Consider the following 27,146-nt stretch of genomic DNA (forward strand, 5'->3'; position numbering starts at 1 on the left):
GTGGTTGGCAAAGTCGTTGGCTGAGAGGGAGGAGCTGGAAGGGGGAGGAGTGGGGTTGAGGAGGGAGTTAAAGGTAGCAAAATGCTGTCGAGGGTTGGAAGCTTGGGTTCCAATCAGTGATGCAAAGTACCTTTGTTTAGCCTCAGAGAGGGCAGTATGGAAGGGTAACAGTTTGGCCTTGTAATCTAGGAAGTCAGAATTGAGACGTGATTTCCTCCATTTCCGCTCGACTGCTCGAGTTTCTTTCCCGAGGTTACGTGTGTGGGTGTTGTGCCAAGGTTGGGGGTTGGGGGGCTTGTTAGGGCGGAAGATTGAGGGGGCAGCTTGATCCAAAGCAGAGGAGAGGGCAAGGTTATATTGTGCAGCCGCTTCATTGGGGCATGTTAGGGTGGGTAGGTGGGAGGAGAGGGAGAGAAGGGGACTTGCTAGGACATTTGGGCTGAGATTACGGAGGTCTCTCTGCCATCGACCAGGGTGGGGAGAGATGTTGATGGGGAGATGGTGGAAGTGATGGTCGGAGATAGGGAAAGGTGCAATGTCCAGGATACTGACGGAGGTGGACTTTGAGACTATGAGGTCAAGAGTATGACCAGCGCGGTGGGTGGGGGAATTTGTGTGCTGAGAGAGACCAAGGGATTTGGTGAGGGAGAGTAGCTGCTTGGAAGCAGTAGAGATAGGCTCATCGATAGGTAAGTTGAAATCCCCGAGTATAATGGTGGGGAGGTCAGATGACAGGATGTGGGGGAGCCAGGAGGCCAGGTTGTCCAGGAAGAGTGAACTTGGAGCAGATGGGGGGTGATAAAGGACCGCAATGATGGCTGGGAGAGGTTGGTACAGGCGGATTACATGGGCCTCAAAGGATGAGAAGTGCAGGGAAGGGGGTGGTGATAGGACCCGGAAGGTGCAGGATGTGGTGAAAAGCAGACCCACTCCTCCTCCAGACCTGTCGTGAGGTCTGGGGGTGTGACTGAGGTGCAATCCCCCATAGGAGAGAGCAGCGGCTGCGGTACAGTCAGAGGGGGTGAGCCATGTCTCTGTGAGGGCGAGGAAGCACTTACGCAGCACTTTACCCAGTATATAGCCTGGTCCTCGGAGCTCATAATTCAATCTATGCCATGGTTATATGATCATTATAATTCTGTTTTTCAGGCTCCTCCCTGTGAGTCTCTCTGAAGTTGACAGTGCTATCTGACCCTTCTGATAGAGGTGTGTTTAAATTAGGAAAGTACAGAAGTGTAGCAAGAGGCAGAGAGAACCCTTTAGTGTTTGCAGTCCTCGTTTAGGTTCCCCTCGCTGGGAGTTTTCCCATACTGCGCAGGAAGCTCCCGGCGACGAGAGTGCAAACGAGGGTGCATGCCGCCAGGGCCGCGCAGTCGCAGTGGCCGTCGACTTCTTAGTCGGTGGTAACTAAACGGAGGCACTGTGGGGGACCGGAGGATCATTCAGAGATGGCACGAGCACAGGGCTGTATTTTTTTGGGGGGGCATTAGCAGTGGTGAGCTCACGAGTCCCTAAGGACTAGAAATCGTGATTTAACCACTTGAGGACTGCAGTGTTAAACCCCCCTAAAGACCAGACCCATTTTAGCTAAATGGGTGACTGCAGCTTTAAGGCCAAGCACAGCACACAAGTGATTTCCCAGCACTTTTCTCCCCACCAACAGAGCTCTCTGTTGGTGGGGCCTGATGCCCCCCCCCCCGTGTTTTTTTTTTTTTTTTTATAAATAAATATTTGTTGTTGTTTTTTTTGGTGCTTATCCGCTAGCCGGGCGCATCCGGCAGGTGGCGGCAAAACTCCACCAGAGTTGCATCTTTCCCTACTATCCATGTCGGCATTGATCTGCCGGATGCGCCCGGCTAACGGATAAGTACCTTTTTTTTATAATTTTTTTTTTTTTTTTTTTAAATTAAAATTTTCAATATTTTTGTTTGCTGTCCCCCCTACTCCCTCCCTCCCCCCCGCCAGCCAATCAGCGTGATCAGCTGTCATAGGCTTCAGCCTATGACAGCCGATCACTCCCCAGTGTATGGAGGGGGCAGCCGTGTCGCAGTGACGTACTATAGGTAAAGATGGCGGTTTCGCCGTCTTACAGTCTCACGAGCGGCGATCGCCGCTCGGAGACTTAAGGAGGGACGGAGCTCCGCCCCCTTGAGCATGAGATGCGTGTGATTTCCTGCAGTAGCCGGCTCCAGGACCTGACGCCAATTGGCGTTAGGCGGTCCTGGGGCTGCCGCCGCGTTCACGCCCATTGGCGTGACGCGGTCGTTAGGTAGTTTAAATGAGGCTTAATTGCCTCAGCTGTGCTGCTGGGAGAGAGGAGGGTTAGTTACCCACAGGTCCATTGGACTTCCTGCATTCCAATCATTTTGCATGCATCCTATTGGAGGCGTTGCAAGACTCACTACTGCGCACTTTCTCCTTCCGGCTTAGAGGAAGTGCACGGTAGGGAGTCTTGCAACGCGTCCAATAGGATGCGTGCAAGACGTTTGGAAAGTCCGAAGGACAAAAGGGTAACTAACCCTCCTCTCTCCCAGCCACACAGCTGAGGCAATTTAAGCCTCATTTTAAAGGGAACCTAAACTGAGAAGGATATGGATTTTTTTCTTTTAAAATATCAGTTGCCTGACTCTTCTGCTGATCCTGTGTCTCAAATAGTTTTATCCACAGCCCCTGAACTAGCATGCAGATCAGGTGCTCTGACTGAAGTCAGACTGGATTAGCTGCATTCTTGTTTCAGGTGTGATTTAGCCACTACTGCAGCCAAAGAGATCAGCAGGGCTGCCAAGCAACTGGTATTGTTTAAAAGGAAACCTCCATATCCCTCTCAGTTAAAGCGGCACCAAACCAAACACTTTTTAATTAAAAAGATTTAGTTGCACCGCTCTGACACATACACAGATAAACACACACTCCTTCAAGCCTATGAGCATTTCAGTGCATGCTTTTCACCCTCCTCTTTTCATAACTAGAGTTATACAGGCAGGTGGCAGCCATTAGCAATTCCTCCTTTGCTGGACACCATCTACTCCACCAGTTTGCCGGATTATTTGCCGGCAATATGAAAGGAAGGGAGGGGTTCCTCTAATAAATGTAAAATATTTGATATTTCTCATCATGCAGCTGAAAAAAGGCTGCTATTTATTATTATAATTTAGAAAATAGATTTCATTTCTGAAATCTTGTATTTTTAATTTGGGTCCACTTTAAGGTTCCCTTTAATCACAAATTCGAGTCCTTAGGGACTCGTGAGCCCATGCCTGAATTTACAGGTTTCCTTTTAAACGCTAGTTTTCCATAATATATAGAGCCTAATGTGATTTAAGAAATGGAGAAAACACAAGCAGTGCATTTTGCAGTGACAGCACTGAAGCTCTGTGTTATTAGCTTCCTGTTTAGTGTCCGGATTATGCAGAGCTGAAGATGCGGGTTGAGAAGTCGCAGGCATCCATCCATCACATTCCTCCAGCCTTAGTCATGGGCTGAGCTGCCTTTGCCATGCTGGACTTGTGAAAGGGGGGATTGTAGCTGCCCCCACATGCCCGGAACCCGCACTACTGCTGCCAGGCCATGCAGGAAATGAGGATTCTCCATTCACAACACAGTCTGTACACCAGAGGAGCTCACACTCTAAAGCCGCATCTACACGAGTAGATGCGGCCGCGATGCTCCTTATCAATCGAGCCGCTGATGCAGCTCGATTGATAAGATCCGACAGGACGGATCTCCGCACCGCCGATTCCCTGCTCGATCCCCGCGAGGGGACAATGGCAGGGAATCGTGCGGGAGATAAGCGGCGCCGGCGGGGACGAGCGGGAATTGAATGCGGCGCACGCGCGGGGACGCGGCGGGCACGCGGAAGAGGCGATCCGGCGGCTAATCGAGCCGCCGGATCGCTACAATGTAGCATGGTGTAGATGGGGCTTAATGTCCTTATCACAGTCCTATGCTATTATCTATATACACATGGCCAGTGGCATAGCTAAGGAGCAGTGGGCCCCGATGCAAGTTTTACATTGGGGCCCTCCAAGCACTCTATACATAATTGATACGGTGCACCAAAACCTGCCAATGGCAACTACAGTGTCAGAGGTGCAAGGAGGTGATGGGGAACGGTTAAAGGATACCTGAACTGACATGTGACATGGTGAAATAGACATGTGTATGTACAGTGCCTAGCTCACAAATAACTATGCTGTGTTCCTTTTTTTCTTTCTCTGCCTGAAAGAGTTAAATATCAGGTATGCAAGTGGCTGACTCAGTCCTGACTCAGACAGGAAGTGACTACAGTGTGACCCTCACTGATAAGAAATTCCAACTATAATACACTTTCCTAGCAGAGAGCAAGAAAGAGATAAAAAGGGAAATTTCTTATCAGTGAGGGTCACACTGTAGTCACTTCCTGTCTGAGTCAGAACTGAGCCACTTACATACCTGATATTTAACTCTTTCAGGCAGAGAAAGAAAAAAGGGGACAAAGCATAGTTATTTGTGTACCTGGCACTGTACATACCCATGTCTATCTCATCATGCCACTATTCAAAGTAACTATAGAAGTGATTATCATCAGCACAGGACCAATAGAGAGCTAATACTGTGGTTGAGGGAGGGCCCCGATGCGGTTGCAACCTCTGCAACCCCTATTGCTACGCCCCTGTACATAGCTCACCCTCTGACATATTCCAAAGCACTGTACAGAAAACACAAATGTATTCCCAACAGTCTCTGCACCAGAGGAGCTCACACTCTAATGACCTCACCACAGTCACACACTATTATTACTACACATAATCTACAGCATTGTACAAAGATCACTGATCCAGTCTTTGCACCAGAGAAGCTTACACTCTAATATCTTCACCACAGTCATACGCTATTGTTCTCTTTATACATAGCTCACCCTCTGAATACTTCACACAGCACTGTACAGAGAACACAGATTTATTCCCAACAGTTTCTGCACCAGAGGACCACTCTGTCCGCACCACAGTCATGCCCTATTATTATCTTTATATATAGCTCACTCTCTTGATTGGTCCATTTTTAAACTGAATACATTTGCATAAAAATTTGCATAATTTCAGAACAATTTGCATCTCATTGATCATCCCTAGAGCCCTCGCCACAGCTCCGCTCACAGATGATGGTCCAGGGGTCCCGTCCGGCGCAAGATCCCCACAACATGTGCAAGTGGCTCTCAGAGCCGCACTGACTGTGCAGTACAGTCCGGGTGATGTCAGTGTGATCAGCGAGCCACATGCTGCAGTGCAGAAGAAGCCGGCGAGGTCGGCATCTCCACCGGAGGGTACCGGGAGCCACCGGAGCTGCTGCGAGGGCACAGGATGGATGCCAGGGGCTGGAGGAAGCCCGAAGTAAGAGGATTTTTTATTTTTAGGTTGCTCGGACTTAAGGTTCGTATACACGTCCGATAAAGATCGTTCGTTACGAACGATTCGTGACGTTTACACGATATTCAAATTAGACTGAAAAGATCGTTCGTAATGAACGATTGTGTACACACGTGAACGATATAAGTATAAAGTACTGAACGACGAACGATAAAAAAATGCGTGCGCAAACGGAAGTGACGTTATGACAGGCAATAAGAACATGCGTTATCGGACGATCTTTGTACACACTGCAACGATTGAACGATTATCTTTCGAAAAAATCCGCCGGGTTGGATCGGTCCGATTGAACGATAACGATCGTTATCGTTCACAAAAACGATCGTTCACACTTTTTGAACGCACGATTATCGTTCCGATTGTCGTTATCGTTCGTTTTTGAACGATCGTTATCGTACGTGTGTACTCAGCTTTACCCTTTTCAAAGTCGACTTGACCTCTTGCACAGGACAAAAGGAAAACAGAGAAATGCACCCTGTATGTATTTAGAGAGTTTAGCCTGTCTAATTCTCCCTCATCTGTGACTAAACACAAGTGTAATTTGATCTCTCAGCTGGCTGCCTCAGCAGAGAAGCTAATTTGTAAACACAGGATATTAACCTAATGTCTGCTTCCACGAAAGCAGGAAGTAAACACTGCAGATTTATAGCAGAATTTGTGTCAGCTGTAACAAAGGGAAACTTAAAAATTGCTTCACTTACCTGGGCCTTTTACCAGCCCCCTGCAGCCGCCCTGTGCCCGGTCCGCAATGATCCTCTGTTCCCCCACCGCCAGCTAGTTTTGTTTTCGCTGACTGGTGGGGGAACTGAGGATCGTGGAGGACCGGTGCAGGACAAGACGGCTGCAGGGGGCTGGTAGAAACTCCAGGTAAGTGAAACTTTTTTTTTTTTTATGGTTTCCCTTTAAAAGTTATTATGCTATTGCTTATCTTTTAGAGCAGAGGAAGTTCTGTTGTGAACATCTGCTGCGTTCTCTGTTTTCACATTCCGCCATCAGACTGTATAGGAGTTTATAGCGTTCTGGCCTCTGAACTGACAATCCATCCTGATAATTCCGCCTTAGGAATGGCGATTTGACGTGAGAATGTGTGAAGCAGACAGATGAGGGCCACAATGACATGGCCGCCGCTCTCCTGTGAAGCCGCCAGCTGTTGGCTGATGTGGGCTCGCAGTAACGCGCTCGCAATCTGGGTGGGGGATCCCTGAGTGGGATTCTCACAGCCCCACAATCAGGCTGAATCACCGCTAAACAATGCGGCTTCCATGTTTATTTTCAGGCTGTACAGAAAACTTCTGATGAAAAATCCACATCTAATAGGCGGAATGCAAGGGATTTAAAGCACCAGATATACAGTAGTTACTTCTTTATCTGCTCTTTCAGCTCAGATACTTGTGGACTGACAGATGCCTGCTCACAACCACACCCTTTTTACTTACAAGGGCATGAGAACCCACATGTGCAGATGGTGTATGGATTTACACTGATTAGTAACAATATTACCCACGACTGATGATGACGTTAAAGTAAACCTGAGAACAAACAAACAAACATGCGAGGATTTATACTTGCATGGGGCTTCCTCAATGTCCATCCGACCGTTCCCCTCTGTTTTCCTGCTGTCAGCCCCGGTAGTTGGGGTACTACTGCGCATGCACAGCTCTGGCCATGGACTTCTGTGGCTAGGAGCATTTTCTCTTGTCCCATATGCTGGGTATCCAATCTTATTCTGTATGGATGGACACAGCATACAGGACAATAATAAGTGCTGCTGTGCAGAGTGTAAAATTCTTAGGATCTGCTCTTATCCTGTATGTATGGAGGCTGCATAGTAGCACTTTTGTCCTGTATGCTGGGTGTAATTCTCAGTATCTGCTCTTATTCTGTATGTATGGAGGCTGCACGGTAGCACTTCTCTTGTCCTGTATGCTGGGTGTAATACTCAGTATCTGCTCTTATATATGTATGGAGGCTGCACGGTAGCACTTCTCTTGTCCTGTATGCCGGGTCTTATGCTCAGTATCTGCTTTTAGGCCTTGTTCACATTATAAATTGCCAGTGCTATCGAAGTGCTGAGCGTTTTGTGAGTTTTGTCAGCGCTTTTCTAAGTGCTTTTGCAGAGCGATTCATTTTTTCACTTCTCGACGTCAAGTCAGGAAGTGAACTCTTTCACCCAGAAATGAATAAATACTATGTATTTATTCATAGAAGCACTCGGGAAATCGCTATACAAAGAGCTTTTGCCAGCGCTTAAAAAAAATGCGCAAACGCTCATAGTGTGAACAAGCCCTTATTCTGTATGTATGGAGGCTGCAATTCTCAGTATCTGCTCTTATTCTGTATGTATGGAGTCTGCACAGTAGCACTTCTCTTGTCCTGTATACTAGGTGTAATTCTCAGTATCTGCCCTTATCCTGTCTGTATGGACACTGCACAGTAGCACTTCTCTTGTCCTGTATACTAGGTGTAATTCTCAGTATCTGCCCTTATTCTGTATGTATGGACACTGCACAGTAGCACTTCTCTTGTCCTGTATGCTGGGTATAATGCTCAGTATCTGCTCTTATTCTTTATGTATGGACGCTGCACAGTAGCACTTCTCTGGTCCTGTATGCTGGGTGTAATTCTCAGTATCACTGCTCTTGCTGCACAGTATCCCTACAGATGTCAGAGGCCACTCCCACATTTTATTCCCATGCCCAAGAAATGAGTGACACTGGAATCTTGTGTAATATTCCTGTTTAATGAAGCTTGTACGGAGAGATACAGTTGAAGGGTTCAATACTGACGAATCAGCCCTACAGAAACGCAGAGGTAAAGTTCCCGCGGCTCCTGCTATTATGAGGTGGGGTGTTGGGGGGGGATCACACATACATTATTCATACGCTCATCCTGTTATATATGTGATATGTGATAAAAAAAGTTCCTAAACTGCAGCTATACATGGTTACTCATTCAGGAGGAGCTCCGCCCCTTCCGATGCCGTCTGATTGGCAGATTGTACATGTGGGCGGGGCGAAGGGGCATACGCGGCTGCAGAGGGTGAGCGGAGTGCAGAATAAACATAATTTAAAGAAAATCCCATGATGCACTGGAAGAAAAACAAAATCCAACCAAACCCCCACTCACTGCAAGAGAATTTAAGTTGGAAATTTAGCTTATCATTTTCAATAAAAATCACCATCAGTCTTGATTTCCTCTTTGGTCGGAGTCCCCTTTGTCATTATTATTATTATTTTTTTTTACTAGGGTCAGACTTGTGCCTCCTGATTGTCCCTGAAGTAATACATTATGGCCCTTGTTCAATTCACTTTTTGTCCTAGGAGATACTTTTTAATCTTTAAAATAACTTTTCAGCTCTCTGCAATTGAAAAAAACCAAAAAGTAGGTGAAAAAGGTACTGTCAAAATTATTCTGAGCGTTTTCTTGCTTGCTGGTGGCTTAGATACCCTGAACAGAACAAAAAAAATCATACTGAACTTTCCTGAGGCCTGGGACCCCCTACAAATCGCTAATCGCAATCGCTAGCGATTTGTATGAGCGGTTTGTAAGCAATTTCATGAGCATTATCTGGTGATTTTTGGTAGCGATTTTAAAAGTGTAAGTGTTTTGCCAGCGATTGTGTAGCGATTAGCATTTAATTCTGATTGTAAAAAAAATAAAATAATTGAAAGAATCAATGTACAGTCATTTCAAAACGCTAGCAAAATTGCTCTGTGCAGATGTTGATGAGTGATTGCGCCAGCGTTTATATACTTTACATTGCAGAAATGCTAAACGTGGAAAATGCTGCATGTCCTGCATTTTGCGATTTGGTAATCGCAATCGCTCCAGTGGAATTTGGCAATCCATTAACATTAGCTGAGCGTTTAGTGAAATCGCTAGAAGTTTTAATCGCTCCCTAAACGCTCAGAAAATCGCTCTAGTGGGTTTGAGCCCTCAGGCTCCCTCCAGCCCCATGTAGCTTGTGCGGTCCCCCAGCGCCCTCCGGTTGGGAGCCCAGAGGCTACTGAGGGCCCTCACCGACTACGGAGCCTGCCGCACTACAATACACCACCTTTGCGATAACAGTGGGGTGGGTGTCCTGCGGTATAACCGAGTGCAGCATCATAACGCACTGCATGCAGTGTGTTAATAGTGAAGCATACTTTTCATTGACTGTATGCCTCACTGTACATCACTGTATGCAATGCAGCACCACTTTCCCAATCTGTTGCGTTCCTGTTGTTATAACGGCCACTGTGTGCGTAGCCTAGCAGAGTGACTGTGACAGGTTCCAGCATCTCCTAAACCCATCCCCAGTACACTCGGGTTCTCATATCGAGGAATAAGTCTTTAACGCTGCATCTGTCTGTGTCCAATCAGAAATCTCTCCATAAGAATGCAGCAAGCTTTCAGCTCAATCCACGGGAAGGGGTGTATGTTCTTGTTCTTCTGGGTTTGTTTTTTTAATTCTAGGTGCTATTCAATAACCCAAATTGAAGTTTTTCATATTTGCATAATTTAATTGATTAGATAATCTATTGAGTAAAAACATTGGATTGAGGCAAAATCTGAAAAAAATGAGGTCATCGTCCATGTATTTAGATTGATAAGGTGTAAAAAAAAAAAAAGTGACTGTTTTTACTAATTACTGGTAGTCCCCGGTTAACGAACGAGAGGGGGACTGGAGGTTCATCCTTAAGTTTAGTCGGCACACTGATCGTTCTCTGCCCCCTATACATTCTCTGTGCCTCCAGTAACAGTGTTCCTCTTTGTGTCTTCTTTGTGCATCCTTCTGTTCCCCTTTGTGCCTTCTTGTGTTGACCATTTGCCTCCAGTGTCCCCCTTTGTCTCATTTGCCTCTCTGTGTACTTCCTTCTGCCCCCCCCTCTCTCGTCTCCCTATGTGTCTTCTGCTTTTCCCCTGTACGCCTTGTCCCCATGTGCCTCCCCTTGTCCCCCTTTGTGCCTTCTCTGCACCTCCCTCTTTGGCTCCAATGTCCCCCTCTGTGTCACCTTTGCCCTATTTGCCTACTGTGTGACTCCTCCTGTCCCGCTTTGCGCCACATTGTGTCACTCTGCATCCCTTGTGTCCCCCTTTGCTTCCTACAAGTCCCCTAAGCCCAGAGTATAGCACAGTTGTAAGCTACTCAGTTCCCAGCTGGAGTCCAGTGCTATGGCAACCTTCCTCTCTGCTCCCTGTAGTGCCCGGCTTGTTTAATTACTCATCATGCAGGAGGAAATGCTAACACTAGAGTGAGTGGAGAGGAAGGTAGCACTGCGCTACCCCCAGTGGGGAAGTGATTAACTTCCAACTGTGCTATATCTCTGGGGGAAGCAGGAGGAACGGGATTCCTTGGACGTGAGCGGTGGGTTGTTTGCATTATTGGAAAACTGGAAGTAGCTGTTCATTAATATCTCACTAAAAGCTAAAACAAGAAGCACATAGCCTGGTTGGTGCTGAGTAGGGCTGGTGAATGAGATGCAAAGAATTATGATTTAATGCAGGATTATGCAAATTCTTTAAGCAGCTTGAAAGGGGACCAATCAAATTTCACATCTCATTGACCATCCCTGGTGCTTAGTAGTTCAGCACTGCCCTGCGCCTGTTTCCTCCCCCCACAGCTGTGCCACGTAACTTAAATATTATGTGGGTGCATTTGGGCTTGTCCCTCCCCTCGTGCCAGGTTGCCTCCTTGCTCTACTGTGAGGTGGTAGAGACCCTACCAGAGCCAGACTTCAATGGTCTACTTCCAATCTGCATAAAATGAACATCAACTTCAAAATATTAGCATTAGGGGTAATCCAGTAAGATGCAAAGAATTCTGACACAGGATAGAAAATGGACCAATCAGATGCCACCTCATCTGGATTCAATCGGTCCATATTTATGCAGCATACATTTGCATCATGTACCTACATGAAAGTTATTTTCATCTTCTTGACCATCTTTTCTCATTAGAGATCTTTAAACTGGAAAATTGAATTTATAGAGTGATTTATAAACAACTGGACAGCATATCGAGCCTGCTTATTTCATTTTGTTTTTAGATCTACAGTACAATCAATGTGCACACAGGAATTCTATACTTAAAGAACATAGAATTGTTGTAAAATAATGCAGAAGGGGTGGGGTGGACTTATTCCAAAAAGGACTCATTTTGCTGCACTGCAATAAGACTGCTCCATAGAGAACAGTCAGTCTCCAAGTCTGGGGACTTTGTCATTTTAGCGTTTTGTGAAACAACAATCACAAATCATTATTGGGGGCTTTAGGTGAAGAACCAAAATAAAGCGAGAAGTAATGTAATTTCTTGCTTCTAGTTAAAATGTGGTTTTTTTTTTGTTTTTTTATATAAATATAAACTCGTTTTTTTCTTAGACAAACATTGTTAAAACAAGGATGCTAAAACTATACCCCCGTGTTATAATGGGCTAGTTTAACGCCTGTCCTAAACAATATAAAACCCCCTGCCCACCCTATGACCCGACACCTGGTGTGGAAAGCAGAAAACTTGAGAAAAGGACAGGAGAGTATAATACAAATTAGATAATAAATAGAATCAGGATGTCTATACACAGGTGCCCAGTAAGGATTGCTAATTAGATGCACATAATTATTGCTCATCCAGATTAGAAAGAAGTTCCTTTCATTGGCCCAATTCCATTCTGCATACAACTTGTATTACATTTGCATACAAGCTGCAATTCTTATTAGCCTCCTTTTTTTACCATGTAGGCACAATAATGAGGCTGTAGAGCGTTGAGTGCAGCAGACCTCTCCTATGCTATGATTAATCACCCCCCCCCCTCCCAAAAAAAAACCCCCAGCTTGCGTAGCTGCTAAATAGGCAAGTTTGAAAACCCCTCCCCTGAGGTGCCTTTGAGTAGAGGGAGGAGTCTGAGTTGGCTTTACCTCCCCAGGAACACCCTCAAGGAGGGAGGAAATTGAGGCACTCCCTATGCACAGATCTAAAGGCGTTTTGGGGAATCCTTTTATTTCGATGGGCCATTTAATTTGTGTGGGTGGTGGGGAGACGTGGATGAAATCTTGATAACTGTCCATTCACTTTTAATTGCAAGGGATTATGACAGCTGCATTGCATCGGGGACAGTGAAGCATGAAGTCAATCAAAAGTATGCTTCACATGTACTGTCAATGTGCGTGCTTAATGACTATGCCAGGACCCGTTATATCGCAACACACCCGCCACACTGTGAATGTCGCATAGGGGGTGAATTGCAGTGCGGAAAGCAGTGTTACAAAGCTGCTGTTACGCCGCACAGCGAAGCACCACTGTGAATGTTGCCTTTAGGTTTCAACAACCAGAAGCACCGGAGTATCCATAGCTTAACCGCAGTAATTGAAATCTACGCCCTGTTTTTGGCTGTTAATTCCTGCAAGGGTTTAGATATTAATTACAGCACCTCGCAAACCCGCTGTTCCCTCTCTCGCTGCAAGCCCTGTGCTCTGCCGTTGCTATGACTGCAGAGTTCTGTGAGAAGGTCAGAAGCAGATTTCATTGGATCCTGACCCCCATGATGACATTACATTGGCTCACATTGATGACAGGATCAGGAGGCAATGAAAGCGGCTCCTGACCGACTCACAGAGCTCTGCTGTCACAGCAACGGCAGAGCGAGGGGCATGCAGCAATGGGTGAGCAGAGTGATTGGTGAGTCCGTGATTTGGTGATTTAACTGACATTCATCTGCAGATCAGATCCACCAGGATGGATTTTCAGATCTGCGGATCTGCAGATGAATGTCAGTTAAATCATGTGTGTATGATGATCTGCAGATCTCATAGACTATCATTGCAATTTGCAGGAATGGATTTTTGGCAGGAACAGATCTTTTGCAGATACTGATCTTTTGTGTCTGTACAGCATCTGTGTGTGCAGCATCTTGCAAAGATTTTTTCCTGATGTGGAGTTCAGCTCCATAGAAAAGACTGTGTAGAGTATGGCTCTTATACTACAGGAAGGGTGGTAAGATTGGTCTGTGATCTTTCATTTTCCAAAGACTATGGTCTGATGTCTGTATGTGGCCTAAGTCACCCTATTTCCAAGGAATGTGATTATAATATTGGTTACCAAAGCTTTCACCAGTCAGTGCTATAGTTTAGATAAGCACAGTGTTATACTGACTTCAAAAAAAAGAAAAGAAAGTTAAATTCTCTTGCATAAACACACACACACAAAATAAAAATAAATGCACCCCCAGGCAACTTGCACGCTCATCCTATGTGTGGATCCCAAGGGGCGGAGTGAGCCAGTGTGGCAGTTTAAGGACACCCGCCATTCATTGTCCAATGGCACTCCCAGAGTTGTTAGGGTGTGGTGTTGCGCGGGAAGGAAAGGATACACCACGCCCCTTCCTGCTATAGCACCGCCCCTGTCAAAGAGGGTATATTCTTATAACATGGGGGGCAAAGTATTGGATTGCTTCCTGCAAGTGACAGGACCGCCGAGCAGATAGACACCAGAAAACATGTCTCAGAACAGCCGAGCCCTCTTCTTCAGTTCATTGCGTCTCCAAAGTGGCAGCTTGTCGAATTCCTGTATAGTCATTTTAAAGATCTCTTGGAACGCTTCGGGTGCTAGGTGGCGCTGTAGAGAGGATGGAGAAATAAATAAAATGCAATTCTCTTTCTACGGGGTGCAGGTTATAAAGAAGTGATGACCTCTTATTGGATCGCCAGTTCCCTGCTCTCCACTTCAACAAATCTGGTTAATTTTCTAATGTCATATTTATAACACGCAAAGCAGATCACTACTGTAATCACTACATTGTAATTACTTTCAAGTGTACCTGAGACTATTAAAAAAAAAAAAAAAAAGTATACCTACCTGAGGTTTCCTCCAGCCCCCTTCAGGCTGATCTCTCCCTCGCCATTCTCCTGGGCTGCCTGGATCCTCTACTAACTGCCCCAGTAATTCCAGTTTGGGCGCACAGAACGCTTCCAGCACTGGGACCTCGATGGAGGGGGGGGGGGGGGGGGGATGGGGCAGCCGGGCATGGGCCTCGACTGGAGGAATTACGGGGCAGCTAGTGTAGGATCCAGGCAGCGCAGGAGGATGGCGAGGGAGCGATCAGCCTGAAGGGGGCTGGAGGAAGCCACAGGTATGATTTAGTGGTTTTTTTTGTAATTGTCTCAGGTTTCCTTTAAAGAACTGAAGTGGGAGGGATATGGAGGCCGCCATATTTCTTTTTTAAACCATGCACTTTGCCTGGCTGTCTAGCTGATCCACTGCCTTTTAATTCACTGCCTCTAATTTTATCCATAGACCCCAAACAAGCATGTGGTAAATCCAGACACTACTGGTGCATGAAAGATCAGCTGGATAGCCAAGCAACTGGCATTGTCTAACAGGAAATAAATATGGAAGCCTCCATATCCCTCTCACTTCAGGTGTCAAGTGCCCACTTAAAGCTTACTGAAAAAATATATAGAAAAACTGCTCTCAACTGGGACAATAATTGGTACAGGGGAGCACACCCTGACAGGGGAGTACAGTTAAGTGCTACAGAGACCCCGCACTTATAAGATAACACATGTCCAAAATCATATGTGCTCTATTTGCCTTGAAAAATGGGAGAGGGTAGCAGAGCTAGAAAATCCCAGAATGTGGAGATGTAATTTTTACATTTCTTTAGATGCCCATGTGATCAGAATGAGGTGTGTGCATAACCATCAAGTATGACTCCTACTTCAGCCATGCTGGGGATTGTGGGAAATTAATACAGAAGTATTTTTATATACCAGGTGTATTAACAGCCATCCTGATCAAGACCAGTTCTAGACTTTTTTGCTTGATCCTTTTTTTTTATTTGCATCTCCTTGATCATCCCTATTCATGATAAAGGGAGGCGGGACACCAAGAGCCCAATAGTGTGATATTGTATAGATGAAAATTAATGAGTAATGTAACAATTTAATACTCACAAACCAGGGTTACCATTAGGCAACCACTGTGAAGGCAGGTGGGGAGATTAACCTGACCCCACTCAGGATTAAAAGTCGCTCTCTGTAGATGGGAAAAAGATGGGTACAACCCTCCACCAAGGGTGGACTTAGCAATATGTAGAAGCTTTCCAGAGGCGTCAATAGAATCAAAGTCACTTAAACGAGCTTAAAACCAATGGGACAATGGTGGACCTATCCGATCCATGAAGACAAAGCAAACAAAGGAAGGACTGTGGCATCAACAGTCCAACAACAATTTATTTATACTCCAGAGTAAAAAATGGGCAACTCGTTTCACGGGCTCAATCCCGCTTCATCAGGCCAATCAAAAAGGAGCATACAGTTGAAAAATGTCAGAGGACATAGTGTGAGGAAGGTTTTGTGAGTATCACTCATGTTCAAAAACAATTCAATGTCAAAACATAACTATATGAACATCAAACATATTCAGAGGTACTATTCATTAGAGAAAAGGCCCTGGTCCTGATTCAGTGAAGCTGTAAATAGTATTTAATTCCATAGTAAAAGATTTTCTGCCAATCTCCGGGTCTTTTCTTACCTCCAGTCTGGTCCGGTCCACATCTCTAAGGCCTTTGTTCCGACCCCTGTTCGTTATTATGAGCATCTCGTAGGGGTAGATCTGGGGTAAACCAAGTAACAGATAATTACTGGACACAGCCATGAGCACGCAGAATGAATGCTTGTGTACACAGAGTTTTGTATGAATGACTGGGGAGGGGCATATTGTTACAACCACAAGAGGGCAGCACTGAGCCACATTCCAAGGCTAGGCTAAACCACTCTTGCAGAGGGACACATACAATATTCCCTAGGAATCCTAACTGTTCTGAACCCCGATTACCAGTATGACATCACTGGACTCCCAGCTTGATGGCATCACTGTGTACTGCTCAATCTTAGAACCCCTCCTATAACTTGTAGACTTTACTCCCACTTCTTATGCCTGTCACACAGGCTACACCTTAGAATAATTAATACACAGGCTTGGTTAAGGGCAAGTCCACCCAAACATGGATACTTCAGTTTAAATTGTGGAGGGTTGATTTACCCAGTAGAATTAGTCAAAGAGATGCAAATAATTTAAAGTTAATGCAGCATTATGAAAATTTTGTATGCAGATTTATGCAGCTTGAGAATTAAAATTTGATTGGTCCATCTTCAAGCTGCTTAACTTTGCATACAAAGTTAGCATAATCCTGCATCAACTTGAAATTAATTTGCATCTAATTGACCATTCCTATTACCCAACAGGTTTCAATCTCTCTTGGGGCTTTTTTCATTTTGCTCTAAATATCTTATTAAAGTCAATTTGGAGTCTATCCTCTCTAGCTTTATTCTGTAGAATATGAAACAATTTGAGAGTCCCTTACACAGGACTGGTTTGGAAACCGGTTGTTTTATAGATGAGCTGATTATTTCATCCTCTGGTGCTCTAGGAGGAGTCTTTTCTTTTATTGATGAGATCGGCCCCTCCCCTCTGGTGTTCCAGGAAGCCCGATGATTTAAAAAAATCCACGTTTCTCAATCTAGTACTCTAAAACCACCATTTCCCTACACAAAGGTTCATATCATTCTCTGGTGTTCTAGGAATCCCAATATGTTAAGGGAAACTCCTCCAGTGCTCTCTAACAATCCATGATACCCCCCCCCCTCCTTTTTTTTTTTCCTTAAAAGAGATGCTGATATATTTCATCCTCTGGTGCTTTAGGAGCCTGATTGGCCTCTGCCTTTGTAGGGGAATGGTATCCCACTGGTGTTCTAGAAAACCAGGAGACCCCACGTTTTATCCAGGACCTAACACTTCATCCTCTGGTGTTCTGGGAGGTCAGGATATCCTTTGCTTTACAGAACTGTTCAAATTTCACCCTCTGATGCTTTTCAACATGTGGTAGAAATACCCCAACAGGTACATTTATGATTGGTTGAGGGGATACTTTTTCTTGTGAAAGCCAGTGGCGTAGCAATAGGGGGTGCAGAGGTAGCGACCGCATCGGGGCCCTTGGGCTAGAGGGGCCCCATGGAGCCCACCCTCAACCACCTCTTTATTAGTCCTGTGCTGATAATAATCACTTCTATAGATGCTTTGAATAGCAGTAATCAATAACAAACTGCTCCCCATCCCCTTCCTCCAACTTTATTGGTTTTGGTGAACCGTATCAATTGTTATGTATAGCATGCTTGGGGGGCCCCAATGCACAACTTGCACCAGGGCCCATAGCTCCTTAGCTACACCACTGGTGAAAGCAATACAAAACTTCTGCATTTGATAACAATAAATTATACAAAAAGTTAGAAAACTTTATTTTTTTTAATGCTCAAAGGGTTGCTTGCAAAGCATTAGTATACAAATGAGGCGTACATATAATACATTTATAAATGTTGGTTAATTAGTGTGATTCATGACAAGGCATATTTAGAAGACAAACTGAAAGGGGAACATATATTAGCAAGACTGAGAAACACTGATCTAGATGGTTGAGAGACCGTTTGCTTCATAAAGGTGATTATTTTACACACTCTGGTTCTTTGAGGATGGAGTATAAAAGCTCATATTTCACCCTCTGGTGTTATAGGAATTCCAGATACTCCTTATTGAGAAGAGCTTATATTTCACCCTCCAGTACTGTAGAAGGCCTAGATTGAAGGCCCCTTGTTTCGGAGTCTCAAAAGCCATTAAATCCCTTGGTTTATAGAGAAGCTGATATTTCATCCTCTGGTGGTCTAGGGGGCTAAGTAACTGCTTGTTTTATGGAGATACTCATATATTAGTTTTCAAGCATTATAGGAAGCCGGGACTCTCCTGTTTTGTGTAGGAACTCGTATCTTACTACCTGCTGTTTGTGAAAGCCAGGAGACCACTGAATTTATAGAGAACTAGCTCTAATTACTCCAGTACTCTAGGATGCCAGAAGATCTTTTGATTTATGGAGGGCCTCATAGCTCTACGGATTTCCTATGAAAGCCTGAGGGGTTTTTTTTTTATATATATAAGATGACAATTTTCACCCTTTGATGTTCTAAGATGCTGAGAAACCACCCTTAACAAAAGAGCAAAAAATTAAATTTCTGGTGCTCTGAGGCCTGGAAACCTCCCTTGTTTCATAAAGGTCTTCATATCTCTCAACTACTGCTTTTCCAGGAAGCTAGAAGATCCCTTGTTTTGTTCTGTAGAGAGGATCTTATTACAGTTCTTGGAGATACAGAAAAATATCTCCTCCGTGGTGCAATAGAAAGCCAACAGTCATTATTTTGAAGGACCACTATCTCATCTGTTTATAGAACAAGTGGTCGTCAACGGCCTTCAGTTGTACCAAGGAGCACCTATAACAATATTCTAGTCAGGGATTTCTGTCCAAAACAGTATGTTCACAATATTAGCAGATAGGAAGGCCGGGCACTGGTTCCTAAAAACAGTAAAGACGTTATTTTCGATCCGCAAGGCACCAAAAAAACACTGGGGGTAAAGGAGGGTCAGCCTGACAGCCCTTGTCATGAGTCTACCCACTTTGGCCAATACAGTTACTACAGAGACCTCTGACAAAGCGGGGAGACCTGTGAAACGGCTGTCAGGCTAGGCTTCAACAAAGTGAGGAGACTTGTGAAACCGCTGTCAAGCTAACCTTCCTTCACCCCCATTGAACCAGCGCCCGGCCATCCTCTCTGGTAAAATTAGGAACAGTTTGACTTGCTAGCTGTTGTGCGTGGTCCAGGACCAAACATTCCTCCGGTTACCAACCAACTTGTTCTCTTTTGTTTTTATTTATCCAAACACTAGATTTTGCTCTCCTCTTTAAAGCTGGAGTGGCTATTGTTTTAAGTGTATCTTTACATGGCTTTGTTCTCCAATACGTAGAACGCTCTAAACAATAGTTGTGTGTTTGCCCAGAGCCAAATAATTTCATAGACAAACCTCAGCTCTTCAGAGATGCAAGAAGTGGGTGGGTAAATCAACATTCATAGATCCACCCAAACTCATTTTGGGTGAACCTACCCTTTTTGAATCTCGCCACAAACAAAAATCATCCCAACATAATCTGACCCACCATTGAACATTTCAGAATCATAAAGCCTTCTGCCCTTCCCCCTTTGATTATCATTGCCCCGAGAACCCAAGACAGATAGCGCCCCCTTCACCAGAAGAGAACAGGTGAGAGCTGAGCACCCCAAGTGCAATCCAGTCCCCAGCAAGCGTTAGCACCACCTCTTGTAACGTATGAAGGAGACTTGCCTTTGGTTCCAACATGTTGGGCATAGAGACGCCCCTATCCATTCTCATGGCGGGAACGTGACCATCGGGCAGTGACTAGGTGGAGAAACATTCAGAGAAGCACTAGTTACACAGAAGCAGGGGAGGGTTCTACGCTTCCTACACAGCAGCTCTATGGGTTAACGGCACACATGCAGCTATGTGGAAGGGTTAAGGACCAGCGGACAGACAGGTCTAAGCAGAAGAGCGCTGAGCGGGGAAGACTGGAGGGGGGAAAGAGGGGGTGAGTCTGTTACACTTCACTTCAAGATGAGATCCGCCCAGAACTGAAATTCCAATTTTGAGTGGATGCAGGTAGATTGATAACCCAATTTCTCATATTTTTCACCGACTCCCAAAATGACATCCTCCCACCTGTGTTACCAGCTCTGCTCAACCATCCCATTTTTGGGCTCATGATAAAGTGGAAGTCTTACCCCTCCCCCCTCTTTGGATAAAGTGAGGAAGGGTTAAACTTTGTTTTGATTTTACCAGGGGCCACTTAAAGGGCAACTGAAAGGTAAGAGGGTTATGAAGGCTGTCATATTTATGTCCTTTTAAACCATGCCCATTGCCTTGCTGTCCTGCTGATCTCTTTGACTGCAGTAGTGTCTGAATCGCACACCTGGAACAAGCATTTGGCTAATCCAGTCAGACTTCAGTCAGAAATGTGCATTGTTTGGAGACTGACATACTTTAGTTATGCGGATGCTCTGCCTATAATATGTTTAGCCATAGACCCCAAACCATGCATAACCGATGTTTCTGAAGTCTGACTAGATTAGCCGCATGCTTGTTTCAGGTGTGTGATTCAGACACTACTGTAGCCAGAGATCAGAAGAGCTGCCAGGCAACTGGTATTGTTTAAAAAAAATTATGGCAGCCTCCATATCACTCTCACTTAAGGTGTCCTTTAAGAATATTACATCACTTCCTGTCACCCATGATTCTACCAGAGGTGATGAGAATCTCCCCTAGGAGACAGACAGATTATTCAAGTCTTTCCCCACTCAATCCAAAACAAGAGTTTAAAAGCACTCCACTTGCAGCAGATGGAGGGAGACTCTTAGCTAGACTTTATCATAGCTATAAAAAGAGGGCGGGGGCAGAGTCGGAAAGTAAGCCGAGGCCATTTTTTTTTTTTTACTATCGGAGTCGCCAAGAGACATAAGTTGGGTGATCAAGCGTCCACCTAAAACTGAACAACCAGTTTTGGGTGATGTTACCCTTTTAAAGAATTGCAACAGTTAAAATTCTGACATTTCACTACCCCCTTAGTCACTCATAGGACAGCAGGTGAAACTAATGCTCAACATTAGTCTGCATCAAAACAAAATACTCAGAATTACGAGATCTGGGAAAGTTGCCATTGGGGACAAGTATGTCTCCCTTCACTTGGTTTCTTCCACCTGCCAAGACTTTAACAGCCATTACTGCACTGCACACAGGCCCTGCCCCCCAAAGATACCGCAGTGAAGTAATGGCTGGTGAATGAATGACTACAAAGGTAGCAGAAAGTTCAGAATGTTGCTTTAAAGTTCTGCTGCCCTGTGATAACTGTCTCACACTGGAATGTCCCTTTCAACCTCCAACACTCCACAATCACCATACAGCTTATAGATGCTTTATTGTAACATTGGCACGCTGACTGCATTACCGGGTGGTGTCATCGGCAAGACCGTGCCATCCACAATAAAGCTGAAATGTTCTGTCCCTACAGCTGTCCCCAACGTCTCTGTATTCACAACTGCTTAGGGGTCAAGAATAAGATCCCCAAAAATCTCCAATATCAATTCTGGCCGATAATGCATTACCATATATGAAGTAGGCTCCCCCATTGCAGCTGCCCAAAATGATTCAACCAGAAGCTCCTGTGGCGGTACATGTGAACTGGGCATGTCTGAGTTCATGAACTGAGCATGCTCAGTAAAAGGATGGGCCTGCACACAAGTGTTTCCTTTCCCTTTACTGGGCATGCTCAGATCATGAACTCACATATGCCTATGTCATATGCTCTCTGTCTATGGTTCCAGGTGCTGCCAGTCAAATACATCTTGGGGGGCTTCTGCTTCATATAAACTAAACGAGTAGTGACCAGATCTTATATTAGCAATTTATTTTTTGGGTTACAGTTTGCTTTAAAGCCCCAGTCTAGACACAGTTTTTAATATACTTTTGATAGACCTTTATTTTAATTATGAAGATGAACATGTAATTGTTTCAAAACGAGCCATAGCTGCCTGCTCCCTCCCAGTCAGTCTAATACACTCCAGCTGTAGTCACATGGGGATGGAGGGGGTGATATGAATGCTCTGTCATCTGAAGCCATGCCTCCCTGCTCAGTTATCTTCTATCATAGCTGCCCGTCTCCAGTAGGGAGGCGTGGCTTCAGACCCGCTGGGAGGAGGAAGTAAACAGGCAGTTTCTATGGATTGCTGTTGGTACAAAGATATTTTCCATGTTTATTTTGCAAATGCTGCAGGTTTTTAGTGAAATGCTGTATACTTCATTTAAAATAGATATAGTTCCAATACATGCATATAAAAAACTCTGTTTACGCTCAGCCTTTAAAGTGAAGCTTCTACTCAAAAAATTGTTTCAGTAAAAAAACAAACACAAAACACTTTAATGTGGATTTAAACCCTCTATCAAGTTTCTATTGTTTGTCTCTATTGGGTAGACATTCTCTTACTTCCAGCAATAAGCACCTGATAGAGGTTCTAACCCTACCGCACAATATCCAGAGCTGAAAATAAGCTTTGACCAGACTTCCACTGTATGTTAAACATCCTGTGTTTGATGTCCTGCAGGGCAATAGCTGCATAGCAGGAGTCCCTAACAATGGAGAGCAGGGCAATGCTGCAGGACAAGCACTTAACAGTGTGCTACTATTCATCGAGAGACCTCGTTAGTGCTTACAGCCCAGCTGCAGGCACTCCTCATATATATGGTACCTTTTCTCCTGTCAGTCTAGGATTTCTGAAGCCCGTTTTCTAGACACATGGTCAATGAGATGCTTGTGATTCCAGCATCCATGCAAATTGTATGCAGCTTACAGCTGAGCCAATCAAAATTGACAGGAAGTGCATTTGATTGGTCCGATTTCAAGCTCTGGAGTCAGAAAGTCAGAAGTATTAGCTGACCATCACGAGACCACCGACCGGGAGTTTGTTAGCGTTCGGCATGGGCGGTGGACAGACGCCCCCCCCCCCCCCCCCCCCATGTAGTTGCATTTGGGTAGGGCATTGGTTGCCATGCTCAGATATGACATGAAACGTGAAGTGTGCAGTGTTACCGAACGCTGCTCTATGAGTTTGCACTCAGGAAGTGGCTGAGGTGGGGCTTCCTGGCCAATTCTAACAAAGTATATTTAAAGGGACTCCGAGCACCTCTCATCGGTATGCCTTTAAAGAGACTCCGACCAGTACTGCTAAGTACTTAATGCATACCTTTCTGTAGCTTGTGCTCTTTCATTTGATGCCTGAATCGCTGTTCTGCACCAAATAGTTTTTGTTCGATTTTCAATTTAAAAATCATGGCTGCCATCTTGGCTATGTTATAACTTCCGGGTCACCCCTGTCTTCTCTGTTAGAAAAGTGCATCACTGAATGAAGCAGGAAGAGGAAGTGACATGCGTGGCCATTGGAAGAGGCTTCTCCAGAGGGATCATAGCAGGACTTTGTTGGAAGTCGTCTGGCTTAAAGGCATACCCATGAGAGGTGCTTGTAGAAAAATCTGGACTTACCTTGGGCTTCCTTTAGCCCGCTTGGCGTCCTCTGGGTCCCCTCCCTGGTCCCGCTGGCGGACCTGTTAGCCTGGCAACTTCGGCCGAGTCGTGAGCAGTTAAGTCTTTCAAGAACTGTGCATGCACAGGAGGCTTACAGCAACACACGTGATTGCGCTGGGTGAGCGGACGGAATGCGCAGTTGCTCACGACTTCGGCCAAATTTGCCAGGCTAACGGGGCCACCAGCAGGACCACAGAAGGGACCCAAGGGATGCTGAGGAACCTTGTGGGCTACGGGGGCTGGAGGAAGCCTTAGGTAACTTCAGATTTGTTTTATCTTTATCACTGTTCAGGGTCCCTTTTTAATTTATTTTACAGCTAATGAGGGAGGTTCTGCATAGATAAAAGTAAGCTGTGCTGCTTAGAACTATCAGGACATTTTTGTGCCTGGCTATCCTGCTAATGCTCTTTCTCTAATAGCCCTTGAACAAGCATGCAGATCAGTTTCCTACTAAAGTATGACTAGATTAGCCACATATGCTTGTTTCAGATGCATGAAAGATCAGCAGGACAGCCAGGCAACTGGTATTGTTTTAAAAGGAAATACATATGGCACCCTCCATATCCCTCTCACATCAGTTGTCGTTTAAAAGGATTATTTGGCACATTCATGCTTTGGTCCACCTAAAAGTGGTATCTATGTTAAGTTATAGGTGGATTTGGTGGGGGGTTAGTCTAATTAGGGACCCAGCAGGAAACCTTATAGGGAGCAGTTCTCCAATCCCAATTCCCTCTTACAGCCCAAAGCAACGCGATTGGCCAAATAGTGTGGGTGTAGTTTACTACAACCTATTAGAAACCCAGCAGTTGGAGAGGTTGCTGTCCACCCAATCACATTAGCTGAATTTCCCTATGAGGTTTCCTGCTGGCTGGCTCCCTCCCCTAAAGTACACTAATGCTGGGATTTTCAATCTGTGGTACGTGTACCAGTGGTGGTGCTTTTCTGTTGGCCAGGTGGTACACATGAGGTTTGCCTGCCACTTTATTGCCCACCTGCCACTTGTACTGGTCCTGTCTCCACAAAGTTCAGCTCCCCCTCACTCGCTCCTTGCTGTGCTGCCCTGCGGCCTACTTCAGACCTCAGATCAGCAGTGAAGAGACAGCCAGGCGAACAGTGACAGTGTGTATACAGGAAGTGACATCACTGCTCACTTCCTGTATTTGAAGTATACATGCTGTCACTATGCACCGTTCGCCTGGATGTCTTTTCACTGCGGCCAGATTACTGCTGATCTGAGGTCTGAACTGTTACACAGAGCAGCACAGCGAGGAACAAACTTTGTGGTGAGTCACTGTCAAGCTCTCTGGTGGTTGGAGGAACCATATTAAAGAGAACCCGAGGTGGGATTTAATAATGATAGTAAGGCACAGAGGCTGGTTGCGCATACTATCACCAGCCTCTGTTGCCGTATAGTGTGCCCCAAGGTCCCCCCTATGCTGAGCTGTCCCTCGTAATAACGCTGTGCTAGCAACATACAGGTTGTCGCTTGCATGCTGTTTACCCATGTGCTGCCATTCAGCGCCGCTCCCCCGCCTCCTCTACATTGCCGCTCCCCTGTGTGTCGCTAGCACGGGGGGGCAACTGGGAGCCTGGGGGCACGCTATACGGCAACAGAGGCTGGTGATAATGTGCACAACAGCCTCTGTGCCCTACTAACGTTATTAAATCCCACCTCGGGTTCTCTTTAAAGCAGTATATTGAAGCAGTAGAGACTGGAAAGGCTGCCTATATTGGCAATCTGTGGGCTAGCAATCTAATTTAAATTCTTTTCCCCACCAGTGCCTCCTTCTATTCCCTTCCCATATACCTCCCTTTTCCCAAAGTGTACCTGTAAGAAATAAAATGCCCTGGTGGGGTACATACCTCTGGAGAGGGAAGCCTCTTAATCCTAAAGAGGCTTCCCCCTTCCTCCTCAGTAGAGGGGATCCAACGCGGGAATCTCAGTTTATGTTCCCTTTAAGAATACGGATTACCCAATAACAGGAAGTAGCAGGGGTGGTGCGTATTTGCATAGGAATAATCACACTCAGGACTGCTGATGTAATAACTGGATTGGCTCCTGAGTCAGATTAACCACTGCAAGTTTCTGGTTCCTGTCAAACTGGAAATTCCATAGTGCATAGCTTCCAACGGCCTCTTTTGGAGGGGCAGCCCCTCTTTGGGAACCCTGTCCCTCTTTCTCCCGCAGCACAGAACAGATCTATGTAAATATATAATTTTTCTACTGAAGAATGTGTTTAAATGTGGTGAAATTTTATTCCCATCCTTTACATTGATATATTTCTTATTTTCAAATGTTATTATGAAGGATAATGAACCAGGATAGAAAGGACCAGTGGGGTTTGAATTATAAAACATATGTTCCTTATGAAATCTATAGGGTATGCATGAATAGGGGCGTTCTTAGGGGTGTGGCTCAAGTGTCCCTCTATCTTATCTCAAAGTCGGGAGGTATGCATAGTGGGCTTTTTAGCAATGTTGATATCTGACCGCTTGGATTGTCCTCACTCTAACTGTGCTCCCTATAACTCAACAGTGATGTAAAATTGGGTGCAGGAGATATGCTGAGTATAGACAGTCAGCGAGATGCTAATAATTCTGAATTGCCTGCAGTCTGGATGCAACTTGTATACACTTTAGAATTGGACCAATCCCAATAGGCAGGAAATGTATTTGATTGGTTCACTTCCAATCTGTACACAAATTTGTCTGCGAACCAGAATTACTAACCAATTAATGACCACCTCTAAGGGCCCTTTTCCACTAGCAATCGCAATCACAAACGCCAGTGATTGCGATTGCGATTTTTCATTAATTCTGTTATGCGATTGCGATTTGCGATTTTCATTTGCAGTGCATTATCATTGTAAAAATCGCTCCAGCAAGCGATTGCGATTTGCGATTAGCGATTTCCAAATCGAATCACTGTAGTGGAAAATACTTCTCATGCTTTCTATGATAAAGTAACAACCCTAGCGATTTAAAAATCACTAGCGATTTGCGATTTTGCGATTCAGCAATCACAATCGCTCTAGTGGAAAAGGGCCCTTAGGGTGGAGAAAACAGGAAGGCAGAGACCTCCTAGCTGGGGTCCCTGAGAGATAAAAGAAACAGATTGGTCCAGCACCTACCAACAAAGAGAGGAGTTTTGGGTGGAGCGATCCATTGAAGAGGACCTGCTATGTCACCAGGCTGTAGGATTGCATTGCAGGACATCATATAATACAGCGCTGTGCGGTAAAAACGCAGACCACCGGATCTCGCCAATATGCAGCCCTTATGACACAGATGGGTGACCAGGACATACAGTGACAGGTGGCTATACAGGACACAATACACAGTGACAGGGACCCATCACACTCACACTACACATCAACACAATATGTGTGCACTTCCACTGTGTTAGATCACTATATCCTGGCCAGCAGCAGGCCTGTGTGAGTAGCCTCTGAAGGAAGCTGCAATATTTATTTTCTAGACTACAGTCTATATGCTTCCTTTGCAGCTATTCTCCTAACATGCCGAGCTTTACTTATGCAGGAAATAAAAGCCGATGCTTATCAGTTCATTGGCAGTCCTGTTAATCAGCTGTCTAACGTATAAGCAGCTAGTGACTGTGATTTGCTGGCACAAGTTTCACTTCCTGATCTAATGGCTGAATAGTGTACTGGTTAAGGGCTCTGCTTCTGACACAGGAGACCAGGGTTTGAATCTGGGCTCTTCCTGTTCAGTAAGCAGG

The 27,146-nt window shown here is 45.2% G+C and overlaps 1 protein-coding gene across 1 annotated transcript in view; it reads right to left on the reverse strand.

Moving 5' to 3' along the window:
- Positions 1-13,760: 13,760 nt before the first annotated feature.
- The window catches only part of ABLIM1 (actin binding LIM protein 1), a 440,123-nt gene continuing 426,737 nt past the window's right edge, over positions 13,761-27,146 (reverse strand). The window contains exons 22-24 of the mRNA XM_068257415.1: positions 19,603-19,677; positions 15,913-15,993; positions 13,761-13,995 (exon numbers count right to left, since the gene is read on the reverse strand). Of these exons, the coding sequence (XP_068113516.1) occupies positions 13,882-13,995; positions 15,913-15,993; positions 19,603-19,677 (270 nt within the window). The 3' untranslated portion in view covers positions 13,761-13,881. The remainder of the gene's footprint in view (positions 13,996-15,912; positions 15,994-19,602; positions 19,678-27,146) is intronic.

This window comes from Hyperolius riggenbachi, chromosome 10 (assembly GCF_040937935.1).
Source record: "Hyperolius riggenbachi isolate aHypRig1 chromosome 10, aHypRig1.pri, whole genome shotgun sequence".
In the NCBI taxonomy this organism is placed as follows: Eukaryota; Metazoa; Chordata; class Amphibia; order Anura; family Hyperoliidae; genus Hyperolius; species Hyperolius riggenbachi.